General features: G+C 29.3%; 1 protein-coding gene across 3 annotated transcripts in view; it reads right to left on the bottom strand.

The window, feature by feature from the left end:
• Positions 1-13,746, bottom strand: part of jbug (filamin-type immunoglobulin domains fbug) — a 128,554-nt gene extending 114,808 nt beyond the window's left edge. For 2 of the 3 annotated variants that reach the window (XM_065510509.1, XM_065510510.1), the window contains exon 1: positions 13,008-13,393. In XM_065510509.1, the coding sequence (XP_065366581.1) occupies positions 13,008-13,256 (249 nt within the window). In that variant the 5' untranslated portion in view covers positions 13,257-13,393. Of the gene's footprint in view, positions 1-13,007 lie in introns of all 3 variants that reach the window. The other variant, XM_065510506.1, reaches the window with a different exon arrangement.
• Positions 13,747-14,149: the final 403 nt, after the last annotated feature.

Raw genomic sequence — 14,149 nt, 5'->3', positions numbered from 1 at the left:
AAGGGGATAAAATCGGGAAAATACATTATGTTTGAAATTATTAAGCCAATTTTTATAATTTTTTAACATTGTTTCATGGATTCATACAAAAATTAACTAACAGGGTATTATTTGGAACTCGAGTGCCAAGGTGTATATTGGGCCAAATCCGGGTAAACAGTTTGGTACTTTTTTTGAAACATATTTTTTCTTTGGCACATTAACACAGATTTTAATCTTTAGATACATGCTGTAGCATAAACAATTTTGGCAAAATTGAATATTTTTACATTTCAAGGAGGAAAAGGGAAATTGGTACTTTTCTCCTAATGGTACTTTGTTGACATTTTAAATTATTTCACTTATGGACACTAAAGTTGGCTGATATGTATCTTAGTGAGTTAGTGTTAGGAATAGGGGATAATATTTAGGTACCAAAATGTGAGAACTAAACTACAGGTACTTTTTTATTGTTCTAATGGTGCTTTTTGAATTTTCTATAAAAATGGTCTTAGAAACATGAAATTAAGCATATATGGTCCTAAGTGAGTGGGAATTCTAGGGGGAGACTTTTTGGTACTTTTTCTTTATTAGAATGGTACTTTTTTTAATTTCTTCACCAATGAACCTAGAAACATGAAAGAAAGCTTATATGGAACCGAGTGAGTGGGAAACCACAAGTGTGGATTTTCTGGTACTTTTTCTATATTCTAATGGTACTTTTGGAATTTTCCATAATAATGGACCTAGAAATATAAAATTAAGCGTATATGGTCCTAAGTGAAAGAAAATTCAAGAGTATACTTCATGGTACGCTTGAAACTTTTTTTAATTTACTATAACAATGGACTTAGAAACATGAAATTAAGCATACACGGTCCTAAGTCAGTGAGATTTCTAGGGGGACACTTTTTGGTACTTTTTCTTTATTCGAATGGTATTTTTTGTAATTTCTTCTAAAAACATGAAATAAAGCTTATATGGACCCGAGTGAGTGGGAAACTACAAGTGTAAATTTTTGCACGTTTTGTATATTCTAATGGTACTTTTCTGAATTTTCCATAAAAATGAATTTAGAAACATGAAATTAATCATATATGGTCCAAAGTGAGTGAAAATTCTAGGGGATACTTCATGGTAATTTTTCTTTAATATAATGGTACTTTTTTGGAATTTCTATAACAATGAAATTAAGCATATATGGTCCTAAGTAAGTTAGGATTCTAGGGGGAGACTTTTTGGTACTTTTTCTTTATTCTAATGGTACTTTTTGTAATTTCTTCACCAATGAACCTACACGCAGAGAAAAAACATGGTTGGACATGGTTACGACAACTATACTATGTTCTCTGTAACAATATATTGTTGTCGTAAAGATATAATTATTGTTTTAATTTAATTTCAACAATATTATAGTTACTGTAAACGTTTATATTTTCATCGCAATTATAAATATGAATATGGTTTTCGAACAACTAAATAATGATAATTAGGTAAACATATTATTTTTATATACAACCATTAAATGTTAAGTTTATATACGAGTAGTCATAATATGTTTAAGATGCAAACAAAATATGTTTACTTTTAATAGTCTTTTTTCCAACCATTTGTGAGTGCTGGTGTTTGTCTAAGCTGTGTTGTTCTTACAAGTAAATTTTGAGTGTCTGTAATTCCCATTCGATCTATAGTTTTATTTGTATATTATCTTTAACTTTCCTAGAGCGAATAACAATAAATTTGATTTTATCAATAATATTTTAATTGTGAATTTAGTACTTTAAAACTAAATCCTATTAAAATTTTGTATTTCCAAAAATAAATTTTAATAATAGTATGATTATTTTGGATCATAATATGATTAATATGACTCTGGGTCATATTATGATTGTTTTTTATCATAATATGATTATTTCAAAACATATTATGATTGATTTTTATCATAATTTGATTATTTCAGAACATATTATGATATTTTATGATACTAATAATGATCATAATATGTTTTGGACTACAAGCTAAAATCTGATCATAATATGTTGCTCTTAGTTTATGGTTACCACAACCATGTTTTTTCTCTGCGTGTAGAGACATGAAATAAAGTTTATATGGAAACGATTGAATGGGAATCCACATGTGACTGCTTTTTGGTACCTTTTCTATATTCTAATGGGACTTTTTGAATTTTCTTTAATAATGGACATAAAAAGTTGAAATTAAGCGTATATGGTCCCAAGAGAGTGAAGATTCAAGGGCATAGAGTTTCCAAAAAACAGAAGAATTTCATAATATAAGAAATGCTATACAAATTTAAAATTCAAACTTGACGGGTTATGGTTTAGTATGATTCTGAATGAATTTTAATTCAAACAAGTAAGAGTGCTATATTCGGCTGTGCCGAATCTTATATACCCTTCACCAAATTATACCTTAAAATTTTAAATATTTTTAGGTAAACAAAATTTAATTTTTTAATTTTTTGGAAAAAAATTTTTTCGATTGTTATTTTAAATTTTAATATTTTTTTTTTTTAAAATTTTAAATTTTTTTTTAATATTTAAAATTTTTTTTTCAAATTTAAAAAACTTTTTTTTTTGTCTTTTAATTTTTTTTTTAAAAAAAAAAAAATTCGGGTTAAACATTTTTTTTCCGATTTTGACCCATTGTAGGTCCAACTTACTATGGTCTTATATACGTTGCAAATGTCTTTGAAATATCTTTCATTAGATATCCATATTGTCTATATTAATGCCTTAGTAATCCAGATATAGGTCAAAAATCGAGGTTGTCTTGGTTTTTTCCTCATATCTCAGCCATTTGTGGACCGATTTTGCTGATTTTAAATAGCAAAATTCTCGAAAGCATGTCTGACAGAATTATTGAAGATTTGGATCCCGAAGATATCTGGGGTCTTCAGAAAATTGATTTCAACAGACAGACAGACGGTCAGACAGACAGACGGACATGGCTTAATCGACTCCGCTATCTATAAGGATCCAGAATATATATACTTTATAGGGTCGGAAATGAAAAATGTAGAAATTACAAACGGAATGACAAACTTATATATACCCTTCTCACGAAGGTGAAGGGTATAAAAAGGAGACTTTAGTGGTAACTTTCTATAATAATGGACCGAGAAATATGAAATTAGACATTTACAATTAGATTCACAAAGGGATACTTAATAGCACTATTTCTTTCTTCTAATTGTTGCAAATATTACAATATCTAAAATATACAAATACTTAAAAATATTTAGTATCTATCCACAGTGGTTTCAAATGTGTCCAAAGTGATGAGCAATTGAGAAAATTTTGCCAGCTAACTACAGAATATGTAAACAACTTAAATAGTTGAAATTTCACACAGTGATTTAGAATTTTATCTAGTTTAAGCCAATACTACAATAATTTCAGTTAAGCGCCACTTTGAACACATTTGAAACCAATGTGCGCTCTGCATAATTGAAATCGCAAACCCCATTTGCTTCACATTGTGTGCAACAAAATTTTGCTGTACTTAATGCTTGACTAACTAGCAAAAACAACAGCCAATACTAAAAACTAAATCAAAACTTAAATATATAAAAATTATTTGAGCATTTTGTAGGTATTTTTATTTTCCATAGAAATTTAATGAACCATTGTCATGACATTTTTTTGTTGTTTTTTTGAAAATATAACATCACCTCCTCTAATAACAGGTGAATTTAAAGTTAGTTTATGAACGGCTAACTACTATTGATGTTTGTAATGATGGAATACAAACGTTTAGATAGACAGACAGACATGTTGGCAAACGGCGACATCAAAATCATTACTGCAAGCAGCAGTAATAAAAACATCATGTTTGTATGTCTGTCTCAAATGTATAAACAGATAATTTTTCAGTTTCCATGACAATGTTTTTGTTACTGCTGCTGTTTCTGTATGCTTTGCATAAATGCGAAATTAAATTTAATAAAAACAAAAATATAGGTGTGTATAGAATCACTCCGGGCGATAATATGCATGATTAAATTCTTTTTATTTTTATACCTCCTCTCCATGAGTGGTGGCAGGGGTATATATAAGTTTATCATTTCTTTTGTAATTTCTAGATTTTTTATTTGGCCATAGCCATGTCTGTCTTTCCGTCTGTATGTTGAAATCAACTTTCCGTAGCCCCCAAATAACTTAAATACAAGATTCATACATCAATATATCCGCTAAAGTGCCGGTTCGGTTGCTTTTTAAAATCGAGAAAATCGGCCCACAAATGGCTGAGATATAAACAAAAAATCACGACTACCTCGATTTTTTTTTCTATTTTTGATCCATGTATATCTGGATTACCAAGTCGTTTATATAGACAATATGGACATCTAATGATAGATATTTCAAAGACCTTTCCAATGAAGTATATAACGGCATAGTCATTCGGACCGACAATGGGTCAAAATCGGGAGAAATCTTTTTTTAAGCCAAATTTTTTTTCCATAAATTTTTTTTCACTAATAACATTTTTTCTGCTGAATTATTTTTTAGCAAAAGAATTTAATTTTTTTTTTTTAAACAAAAAATATTTTCAATCTTTATTTAAAGGGATAATTTAGTAAAGGGTATGTAAGATTCGGCTTAGCTGAGTATAGCTTTCATAATTGTTTTTATTTTCTCATTTATATTAAGCTAGAAATTTCTACATCTCTCATATAGAATACATCATTTAATACTCTGTTCCCAAATTTATTTAAACCTAGAGAAATGGTGTAATATTTAACCATGTATGTACGTGAATTTTTTTGGTAAATCAAACCTTTGGAATTTTTAATGAAACGACTTTTTAAGTGCTAAAAGTGTTGTTTTTAAATTTAAACAAACAATATACATAGTTGTTGTCATGTTTCGAGTATTTTTGGCATTCTATGGGAAGCTGTTGAAAATGATTGAAATTTGATTTTTTTTTCTGCTTTAGAACTGGGTCAAACAAAATATTGGAAAGTCTATGTATAGTTTGCATTTTATTTATATGGGAGTAGCTGATAAACTATTAGGTCTGTCTCTTGACTGAATTTAAATAGTTGTTTTTAAATATTTTTAAAAAAAATATTTTGTTTATTTGTTTACATAAAGAGGATGTGCTAATTAGATTTCTATCTGCATATGCAAGTATGTTGATTTACACTTTTTGTGTGTTTGCTACTGTTAGTAAAAACCAGGGAAACTGGAAATATGTGATATCGTATTTTAACAATAACTTTGCATTACTTTGGATCATAGATTTGAACTAATTAATTTTTAATTACATTTTCGAAACCAAACAAAATTACACTGTACAACACCATAAAAAATTACGAGATCCGACCAATAAATTTTGATAGAGGAGACAAAAAAAAGACACGTGTATAGGTGTTTTGAAAGTTTACATCTGAATTTCATTTGAGGGGGGAGGGGGGTTAAAGTTTCCCAACTCTGGCACATTCTTATTGTTAATCTTCATAAGAAACCATATGAGCCTTACATTTTAAGTATAAAATGTGTTCAGCAAAGTTATGTAAAATGTTACGGAGTTTATTTTTGTAAAATATGTTAACCCTCTAAATCCTCAAGGCATGGGTCTTTTTTGTCCTTCTTTTAAAAAAGAGCAAAAAACACCATTAAAACAGGCATTTAAGGGGTTAAAATGTTCCGCAAAAATATTATCCCTGAAATTTTACTATGAGTTCCTGAATACACCAAAACGGAAAATTCAACCAGGAAGTCAGAAATAAGACACAGCAAAAGAGAGCTTAGGGTTAATTTCGCATTTATTAAGAATTTTATTTTAAAGTACCCCAAAAATTTAACATGCGCACCCATTGAAGAACGTTTATAGCTGAAATATGCTGGATATCGTATGGTGATGAAGTTGAATTGCCTAGAGCTAAAAAAAATATATATTTAATGAAGACGGACCTTTCAATTTTGGAAAAAATTTGATTTTGTCGAATAGTGTTATAGGTCTTAACCATTCCGTTAATGAACACATTATGAATTAATTCATAGGCTTAAATTCTTTGTACTTCAAATATATTGAATTCTTTGCTTTGAGAGTTCATTCTTTATAGAATTATTGCCTTAGTGAATCATTCAAATTGTCTTGAATTCAAATCCGTTACGATATAGAATCAAAAATATATTGAATGATTAAATTTATCTACAATGCGTATTACAAAAAGGCTTCAATTAATTTTGCAATTGATTAAAAACAAAACAAACCAAAATAATACAGAAAATATTTTAAATCGGTTTAAAATAGATTTTAATTAACATAAATTTTGTCATTCAAATATTAAATGAATTTTGATATGAATTACTTCAACAAAGAATGAAATGAAATAAAATGTAGTTTTTTAATTCCGAATTAAGATTTTTGAGAACTAAGCTCAAATTGAATTAATTAGTCAGGAGCTGTGGGGCTCCTGAATCTCGCTCACAGAGTTTCTGATTCTCGTTTAGTCAAAAAGTTATAAATGTTTTCATATGAAAAGAACAAATAAAATGAATAAAAAGTTCTTATGAAACTGAAAAGGTTTTAGCATTTCACCGTTTGACAGAACGAGAATATTGAAAAATAAGAAAAACACAAATTTGTTTAGGAAATGAATTCGATTCTAAAATGTTTGCTTTAATGTAGATTTTAAATTCTCAAAAGCTGGGGGTCAACTTTTGCGTATTTAACCCATTAAAAACCAAGACCATTTAAAATGAAAAATTTTTAAATTCATTTATTTATTTAAACTAAAATACGGTAAAAGAACATAGAAAATTAAAAAAAATTAAAAAAAAATTTTAGGAAACATGTTTTTGGGGCTGTACCTGAATGGGTACAATGGCGTAAAGTGTATGCTATTTTTATAATGTGTGAAAATTTTTAAAACATTACTTTTTGAACACAACGCAATATCGTATTGTTCAGACAACCATCTTATTCTGTTATGACATTCACCCCATCGTAGGGGATTTTTTATCCTTTAAGGAAATTGGTTTCCAGGAGTAGTTGCGACATCAGAAGCCAGTGTAATTTGTATATGGATCTCACTTTGTCAGTAGCATCTAAGTTATTGTTATCAGCCAAATTAACAAAACGTTTTATTTCTTTGAATCTGTTCCGTGATATAATTTCGGAAATTTTGGAGTGCGAGTATCCTCGCAGAGCATCCAATACATATCTTCTTTTGGCATAGAGCGATATTCACTGTAAAGCAAAATACTCAAAATATATTCAAATCTTCTGCGTTGAAGGATACATTGTGCTTATTAGCTTGCGATGCATAAATGCAAGTCTGCTAAATGGTTAAACTAAAAACCTTTTCCCATTCAAGTATGAAATAATATTGAACTCATTGTCCAAAAAAATAGTTTGAGACATTTGAGCATCGCATGGTCTTATTATCCAAATATAATTTGTTTTGCTTGATCTTGAGGGCATTATTTTCTGTCAGAACATCTCAAGTGGAACATCATCGTCGATATCACTGTCACAAAATACTTATATTTCACCTGGTACATCCGATCTCTAACAATATCGTCAGCAACACCTTCATCTTCATCCATATTACAATCCGAATCTGATAAAATATTAGCTATCAAAATTGTGGTGCTCATATTTTTCCCATAAATCTAGTTTTTAAAACTTTTGCATTAAAAACTTCACGTTTTGATGGTCTGAAATTCTATTTCAGCGTAAGAAAAATCTTAAAAAAAATAATACATATCAAGCCATTGTACCCAATTGGGTACACTGATTTTCCTAATCACACAACTTTGTCCCAAATAATTATTTTTCTTATACATTTTTATAAAATGTACACACAATCACTCCACTTCACAAAATTATAAAAAACTCTTGCTTTCGTAAAACTGTGTTTGCTCCCCGCAGCTCAATTGTTACTAACCTCGCTAATATTCCAAAAAATGATAAAGCATTATAAAAACTGGATAAAATATACCTTAAGGGTATTATTTTTTTAAATTTTTTATGTGTGATGTTTAAAAGGACAGTGTGTTGAATGCAAAATCACAAAAAAAGTTATCAAATTTATCTTGTTAAAAAATTTATGAGTATTTGAATATTGCCTTTTTTCTGTACTCAAGCAGGTACAATGGCTGGGAATGGGTTAAAATCTACATTAAAGCAAAAATTTTAAAATCGAATTCATTTCTTAAAAAAGTTAGTGTTTTTCTTATTTTTCAATATACAAACATCGTTTTAAAGGAATTAAAAATTTGTTGCTTAAAAAATTATAGAGATTTTATGTTCGTTAAACACTTTTTTAGAGAATATTTCCGGTTTTCCTGTTAAAAACAGGTGAAGAGCTATCACAAAACGGATTTTTCATCTGCGATTTCAATGTAGATATTATATACTCAACATCAAAATACATAAAACAGAACCCTTTACTATTTTTGTGCGTTTTTTTAGGTAAACACTAGGGTGGCGCTTATTTTCTAATTTCACGATGCTGCCAAGGTGAACAAATTTTCGTGCTCATCTAAAACCAAATGCTGAAAATTTCTTCAAAATCGAAGAAATTTTAGAGCTGCACATTTCATTACAACTTTTGAGTTTTGGAGCAAAGTGGCAATACTTTACAAAAAATATTAGGCGTTTGTCTTAAAAATGCGGAATTTACAATATATGGCGCATCTTTTGAACAAATCATATGTCAGTTAAAAATATGTCACTTAGTTATTGAACATTATAATGGAAACAACAACGTTTTTTTAGCTTCGAAAATGTCAAATTTTCTACCATCAAAGCGTCATATGCGGGAAGTTTTGCTAATTCTTTAATTTGAAAAAAGTACCGCTGAAATACATCATGTTTCATCGTTTTCAATATGCCAAAGATGGTTTGTGCTGTTCAGAAGTGGTGATTTTGACACGGAAGACAAATATCGCACAGGATAGCCAAAAAATTTTAAAGACCAAGTATTGGAGGCATTATTCCATGAAAGCTCACCTAGAGCTTGCAAAATCATTGGGAAATACTCAAGCAGCAATTTCAAAATGTTTGCAATCAGCAGGATTCACCAAAAAGTAGGGAAATTGAGTGATGCTTGAAAGCTATAAAAGAAAATAATTTTTACACCGCAACATTACTTGCGAAGAAAAATGGATCCATTACGATAACACGAAGCGTAAGAGATTGTTTGTGAAGCGCGGTCAACCAGACGAATCGACACCAAAGCCAAATATCCATGGTGCTAAGGTAATACTGTACTTTGTAGGAGCAAAATGGTCCTACCTATTATGAGCTGCTGAAATCTGAGAAGACCATCAAACAGAAGCTGTACCGAATGCAAATGATTTGTTTGAAGCGGTCATTGGCCGAAAAACGCCCTGAATATGCGACCAGACATGAAACCGTAATATTCCATCAGGATATCGCTCGGCCACATGTGGCAGTACCTGCTAAAAAGTATTTAGAATGAAATACTGAAGAAGTTTTGCCTCGCAAGATTTATAGTCCAGACCGTTCTGTGATTCACACCGATTGCTCACCAAAGCTTATGGTGAATATGTTTCATCGCATTCAACGTGCTTGAGATGACTCGTTCGGTTTAGAAGTGGTGATTTTGACACAGAAGACAAAGGTTGCCCAGGCCAGCCAAAAAAGTTTGAAGACAAAAGGGTTCTACCGAATGTGAGCTGCTGAAGTCTGACTTGCACCGAACCCAACTGATTCGTTTGAAGCAAGTATTTGCCGAAAAACGATCAGACATGAAACTGTGATATTCTATCATGACAACGCTAGGCCAAATTATGCAATACATGTTAAAAACTATTTAGAAAGAAGTGGTTGAGAAGTTTTGCCTCAGCCGCCTTATAATCCAGACATTGCCCCGTCTGGCTGATATTTGTTTCGATCGATGCAGAATGCTCTCTCTGGGATAAGCTTCACTTTGGAACAGAGTAAGTATCCGAAATTGGCTTGATTCGTTCTTGGCCTCAAACGATGAGCAGTACTTTAGGCGCGGAATCCATATGTTGCCAGTAAGATGGAAAAAGGTCATAGCTAGCAATGGACAATACTTTTATTAAATTTATATTGCAGAAATATTTCAAAATAAAAGCTAAACATTTTATAAAATTCCGAATTTGTAAAAACTCGTTAAAAAAACTAAATTTCCTCGAAATTCGCCAATTTCAAAGCGACCCCACCCTAATCCACAATAGCTGCAACTATGACGGTGTGATCCCCATTTAGGTTTTTTTAGAATCGAAAATAATTTTTTTTTAATTTTTGAAAATTGATTCAAGAAACATTTTAAACATAAGCGTAGCTAGACTATTATTCTGGGGTGGGCAAGTGCAAGTCCCAAATAGTAAAAATAAACAATTTTTTTTACAAAAAAAAATAATTTTTTATTAAAACAAAACTAAAATATCACAAAAATTCAGTTTGCTAACATAACTATTTCATTTTCAATATTTAAAACTGCTAATTTATTTTATAAAATATTTTTATAATTTTTTTTATATTTAAATGGGGTTTTTTTAATTTACCTCTTGATCTAAACTGTTATTTGTTCCTTATTATATTAGTTACACAAAATACAATTTTTGAGTTGAAAAGATTTATTTATATCTAAACTCTCTATATTTTAAAATGGAATATTGTATACATATATATTAGAGTTCATTTGTGACCAGGTCACTTCATTTGTTTTTCGGGTATCATAATTTTGCTGAAGATTTTTGCGTAATTAAAAATAATGGCGTCATTTTTTTTTGGAAAATTTTCACCCCTTGTGGTTTTTCAACGCATCTAAAGACGAGGATTTTGAGCACATTTTTCTGTAGAACAAAAACGTTTGAATATATTGCAAATCAGAGAAAGGAAATATTGGTACCTTTTTGATAAGCTTAAAATGTCTTTTCATCATGCATTTTTAAAAAATCAAAAATCCTTTTTTTTATTTTTTTAAAGAGTTTTTCGCCCCCTGTTGTGCGTTAGTAGAACTATTTTTAGGAATTCAAAAAACATCAATTGTATTAATTTTTAATGCAGAATCCATTGGTATTAATATTCTAGGGCACAGGGCACAGGACACAGGGCACAAAAAAATCTTTCTGCGACTTTCCAAATTTTTATCTGGGGTGGGCAGATGCGAGTCTGGGGTGGTTTTGCCCACCCCAGCACCCCCCTATCTACGCCAATGATTTTAAATAATTTGGGATTTAAGTTATTCATGCAATTATATGATTTTTCATGATATTAATTACAATGGAAAAGCTTATATTTAAACATATATGGGTTAAATAAATACCAAAGCAATTTCTAATTTGTTGTAAATATTTAATTTTTGTTAACCCAAAATTCAAATAAATTGCAACCGAATTTAAACAAACTTCCAGCACATTTTTTAGAAGACTGAGAATAATTTTAGACATTGAGACAATCAAATGTCCAAAAAGTGAAAAATATACGCTACAGTATTATATAGACGATCGGACATTTTGTTCAAATATTTTCTTGGATTCACCAATTTTTCAATTTTTAATACGACGACACAGACAAATTTTACAAAATTCAACATATTTTGTTAATTTTTGGATACATACATATTAGCAATAACTACTTACACAGAAAAAAGAAATTCATAATTGGAATGAATTTTGTAATAAATATTATTAATCGAACTTGACTTTTTTTTCCCAAACTTTTTTCATTCAGAATAAGAACATGTTCATAAATATTATTAATTTGTACAGGACGCAAATTTTTGCTTTTTTTACATAAATTTCGTAATATTTTATAATAAATTGCATTGTAATTGTATTGTGTAATGAATTAGTTCAAAAATGTTTGCATAATAGCCATATATTGGCCAATATTTTAAGATGAATCAATCAACAATATCTGAAATTTTAAAAATATCATTAAACGTGATAAAACATTCATAAATATTGAAGCATAGCATCTTGTTAAAAAAAATGTGTCAATTTCGCGCATATTTTCTCATTTTGAAGCCGTAAAACATAAAAAAAAATCCAAGAACAATTTTGAACAAGATAAAAATAAAAATGAAATTGAAATTATATTTTCCAAGCCTTCTAAATTTTGTTGGAAAACATAAAATATGAAAAAAATCATACTATTTAAGAATGTATTAATAAATGTTATGAATTGAAATCTATGAAATCAAATCATAATATTTATGTTGAAACTTTTTTCAGTGTATGTAAAATTTCATTTTCTAATTCTTCTACTTTAGGCCATAATGAGTTTTATATTTTTAAATGTTGGGCGGACATTTATACCATTTAGGTTAGAACGAGTTTTTTCTATTTTCAATATCCAATGTTTCTGATCAATAGAGAAAATTTGAAGGAAATTTCATACTGATAGATTCTTCTCTTTAGACCCTATCGTGCCTCAAACAGACGAAGCTATATAGTCTTAGAATTTCATTAGGACCCAGAATATATTCTGTTGTGGGTTAACGACCAATAATTCGATGTGTTGCAAACATAATGACAAAATCAATATAATCACCATTTTGGGATGTAAAAATAATTACAAAGTTTTGTCTAATTTTGGTATAGTTTGTATAAAAAGTAACCTTTTTACTGAATTTGGTACAATATTGGAAACTGTATTTATCATCGCTAATAGTAAATTTTAAAACGACTACCATAAAGTCTACAATGTTTATATTTTGTAACGACTGTTCTGAGACTATTAATTTCCTAAAACATTTGTTTCGAGACAGTTTTAAATAACTACTTAAAAGAAATTTTATTTCAAATGCAAACATTTTAAATGGAATTCAAATGAATGATGCTTTCCTTTAATTAAAATCAAGCACATATTGTGAATTTATAAAATTCATTCAATTCAAAAGCTTATACACTCAGCTGCTGAATACTGATTAGTTGTTTGACTATTTAAGCAGGGTGTGTGCTTAAATGGTAACTAATTAAATGCTGTTTAATATATTTTTTTTATTTTTGTGAATGAAAATTATTTTATACAATTATTTTTGACATTATTCTTACCTGCATTCCGGTTGATCGCAAATGTTCATTTACCCAATTGCGAAATGTATTGGCTTGTATTTCCACCCATAAGTCTTCATTGCCGCGTATATTCATGCCCTTGGCGGCCGTGCCTTCGGGACTGCGTGCCACTAGGCCGGCATGTGTGATTTTTTGTGTTTCCACCGAGCCATCCGTGTTGTGTTTCAAAAGACCGGCATGTGTTATTTTAGCGCCTTTCAAATCTTTTACTTCCATGGTGCCAACCATGGTGTTTAAGTTTTATTTTTATTTTTAAATTTATATTCTTTTTTTATTATTTTAATAACTTTTTTTAAGTTAAAATTTCTTAAGGATTTTTTTTTTATTTCTTCTTTTTTTTACAACAAATTTAAAATCATTTTTTGCTATTTTAATAATAATTTACAAAATATGTTATTAATTACTTCGTTTTGCGTAATCTTTTGCTTTTAATTAACACTTTTTAGGGTTTTATACACAATTTTGTTGCTCGTTTTCTTTTTTAAACAACTTATTTTTTTTTATATAAATTTAACAAGTTTCAATTTCGTTTGAGTTTAAAATAAATAATTTCTTTATTTTTGTTTCTAATTCGTGCTTACACATCGATCGTTTTATTCAGACTGAAAAAATTCAGGTGGGTCTTGTTTTCAATTTTGCAATCGTTCAAAATCTCATGCATACAAACACTTATACATACACATGAAACGCAAATTCTACCTACAGTCAGTCAGACTTTTAACAAAAATAATAAAAAAACCCGTCAAAAACGTATAAAAAAACACACACTAAACCGCGCTTAAAAAGTACACAACTTTTTCAGTATTTTTAGTTTAAAATGACGTCAATAGTTGTTTTATTTTTTTTTTGTTAAGATGATGGGGCGACTTGAAGTAACAACAAGAATTTGTTTGTATTTTGTTTTTTCTTCAATTCCATAAATCATATTTTTACTCAAACTCGCCTTATAGCTGAAAATAATACAAATAATGTTGATTTAAGCCAACAATCTCTTACCAATTCGCCTTAAATTATTCACTTAACTACTTTGAGACTCTCTCAGTTTAATTCTCTTGTTCTCCAGTTTTTACTCACTTGCATGTGGGGCTTTTGCGCAATCGCATTTGACTGATACTTGTGTG

Source organism: Calliphora vicina, chromosome 5 (genome assembly GCF_958450345.1).
Source record: "Calliphora vicina chromosome 5, idCalVici1.1, whole genome shotgun sequence".
NCBI classification, from domain to species: Eukaryota; Metazoa; Arthropoda; class Insecta; order Diptera; family Calliphoridae; genus Calliphora; species Calliphora vicina.
The sequence above is the reverse complement of the archived record's forward strand: the minus strand, read 5'-3'. Positions and strand labels throughout refer to the sequence as shown.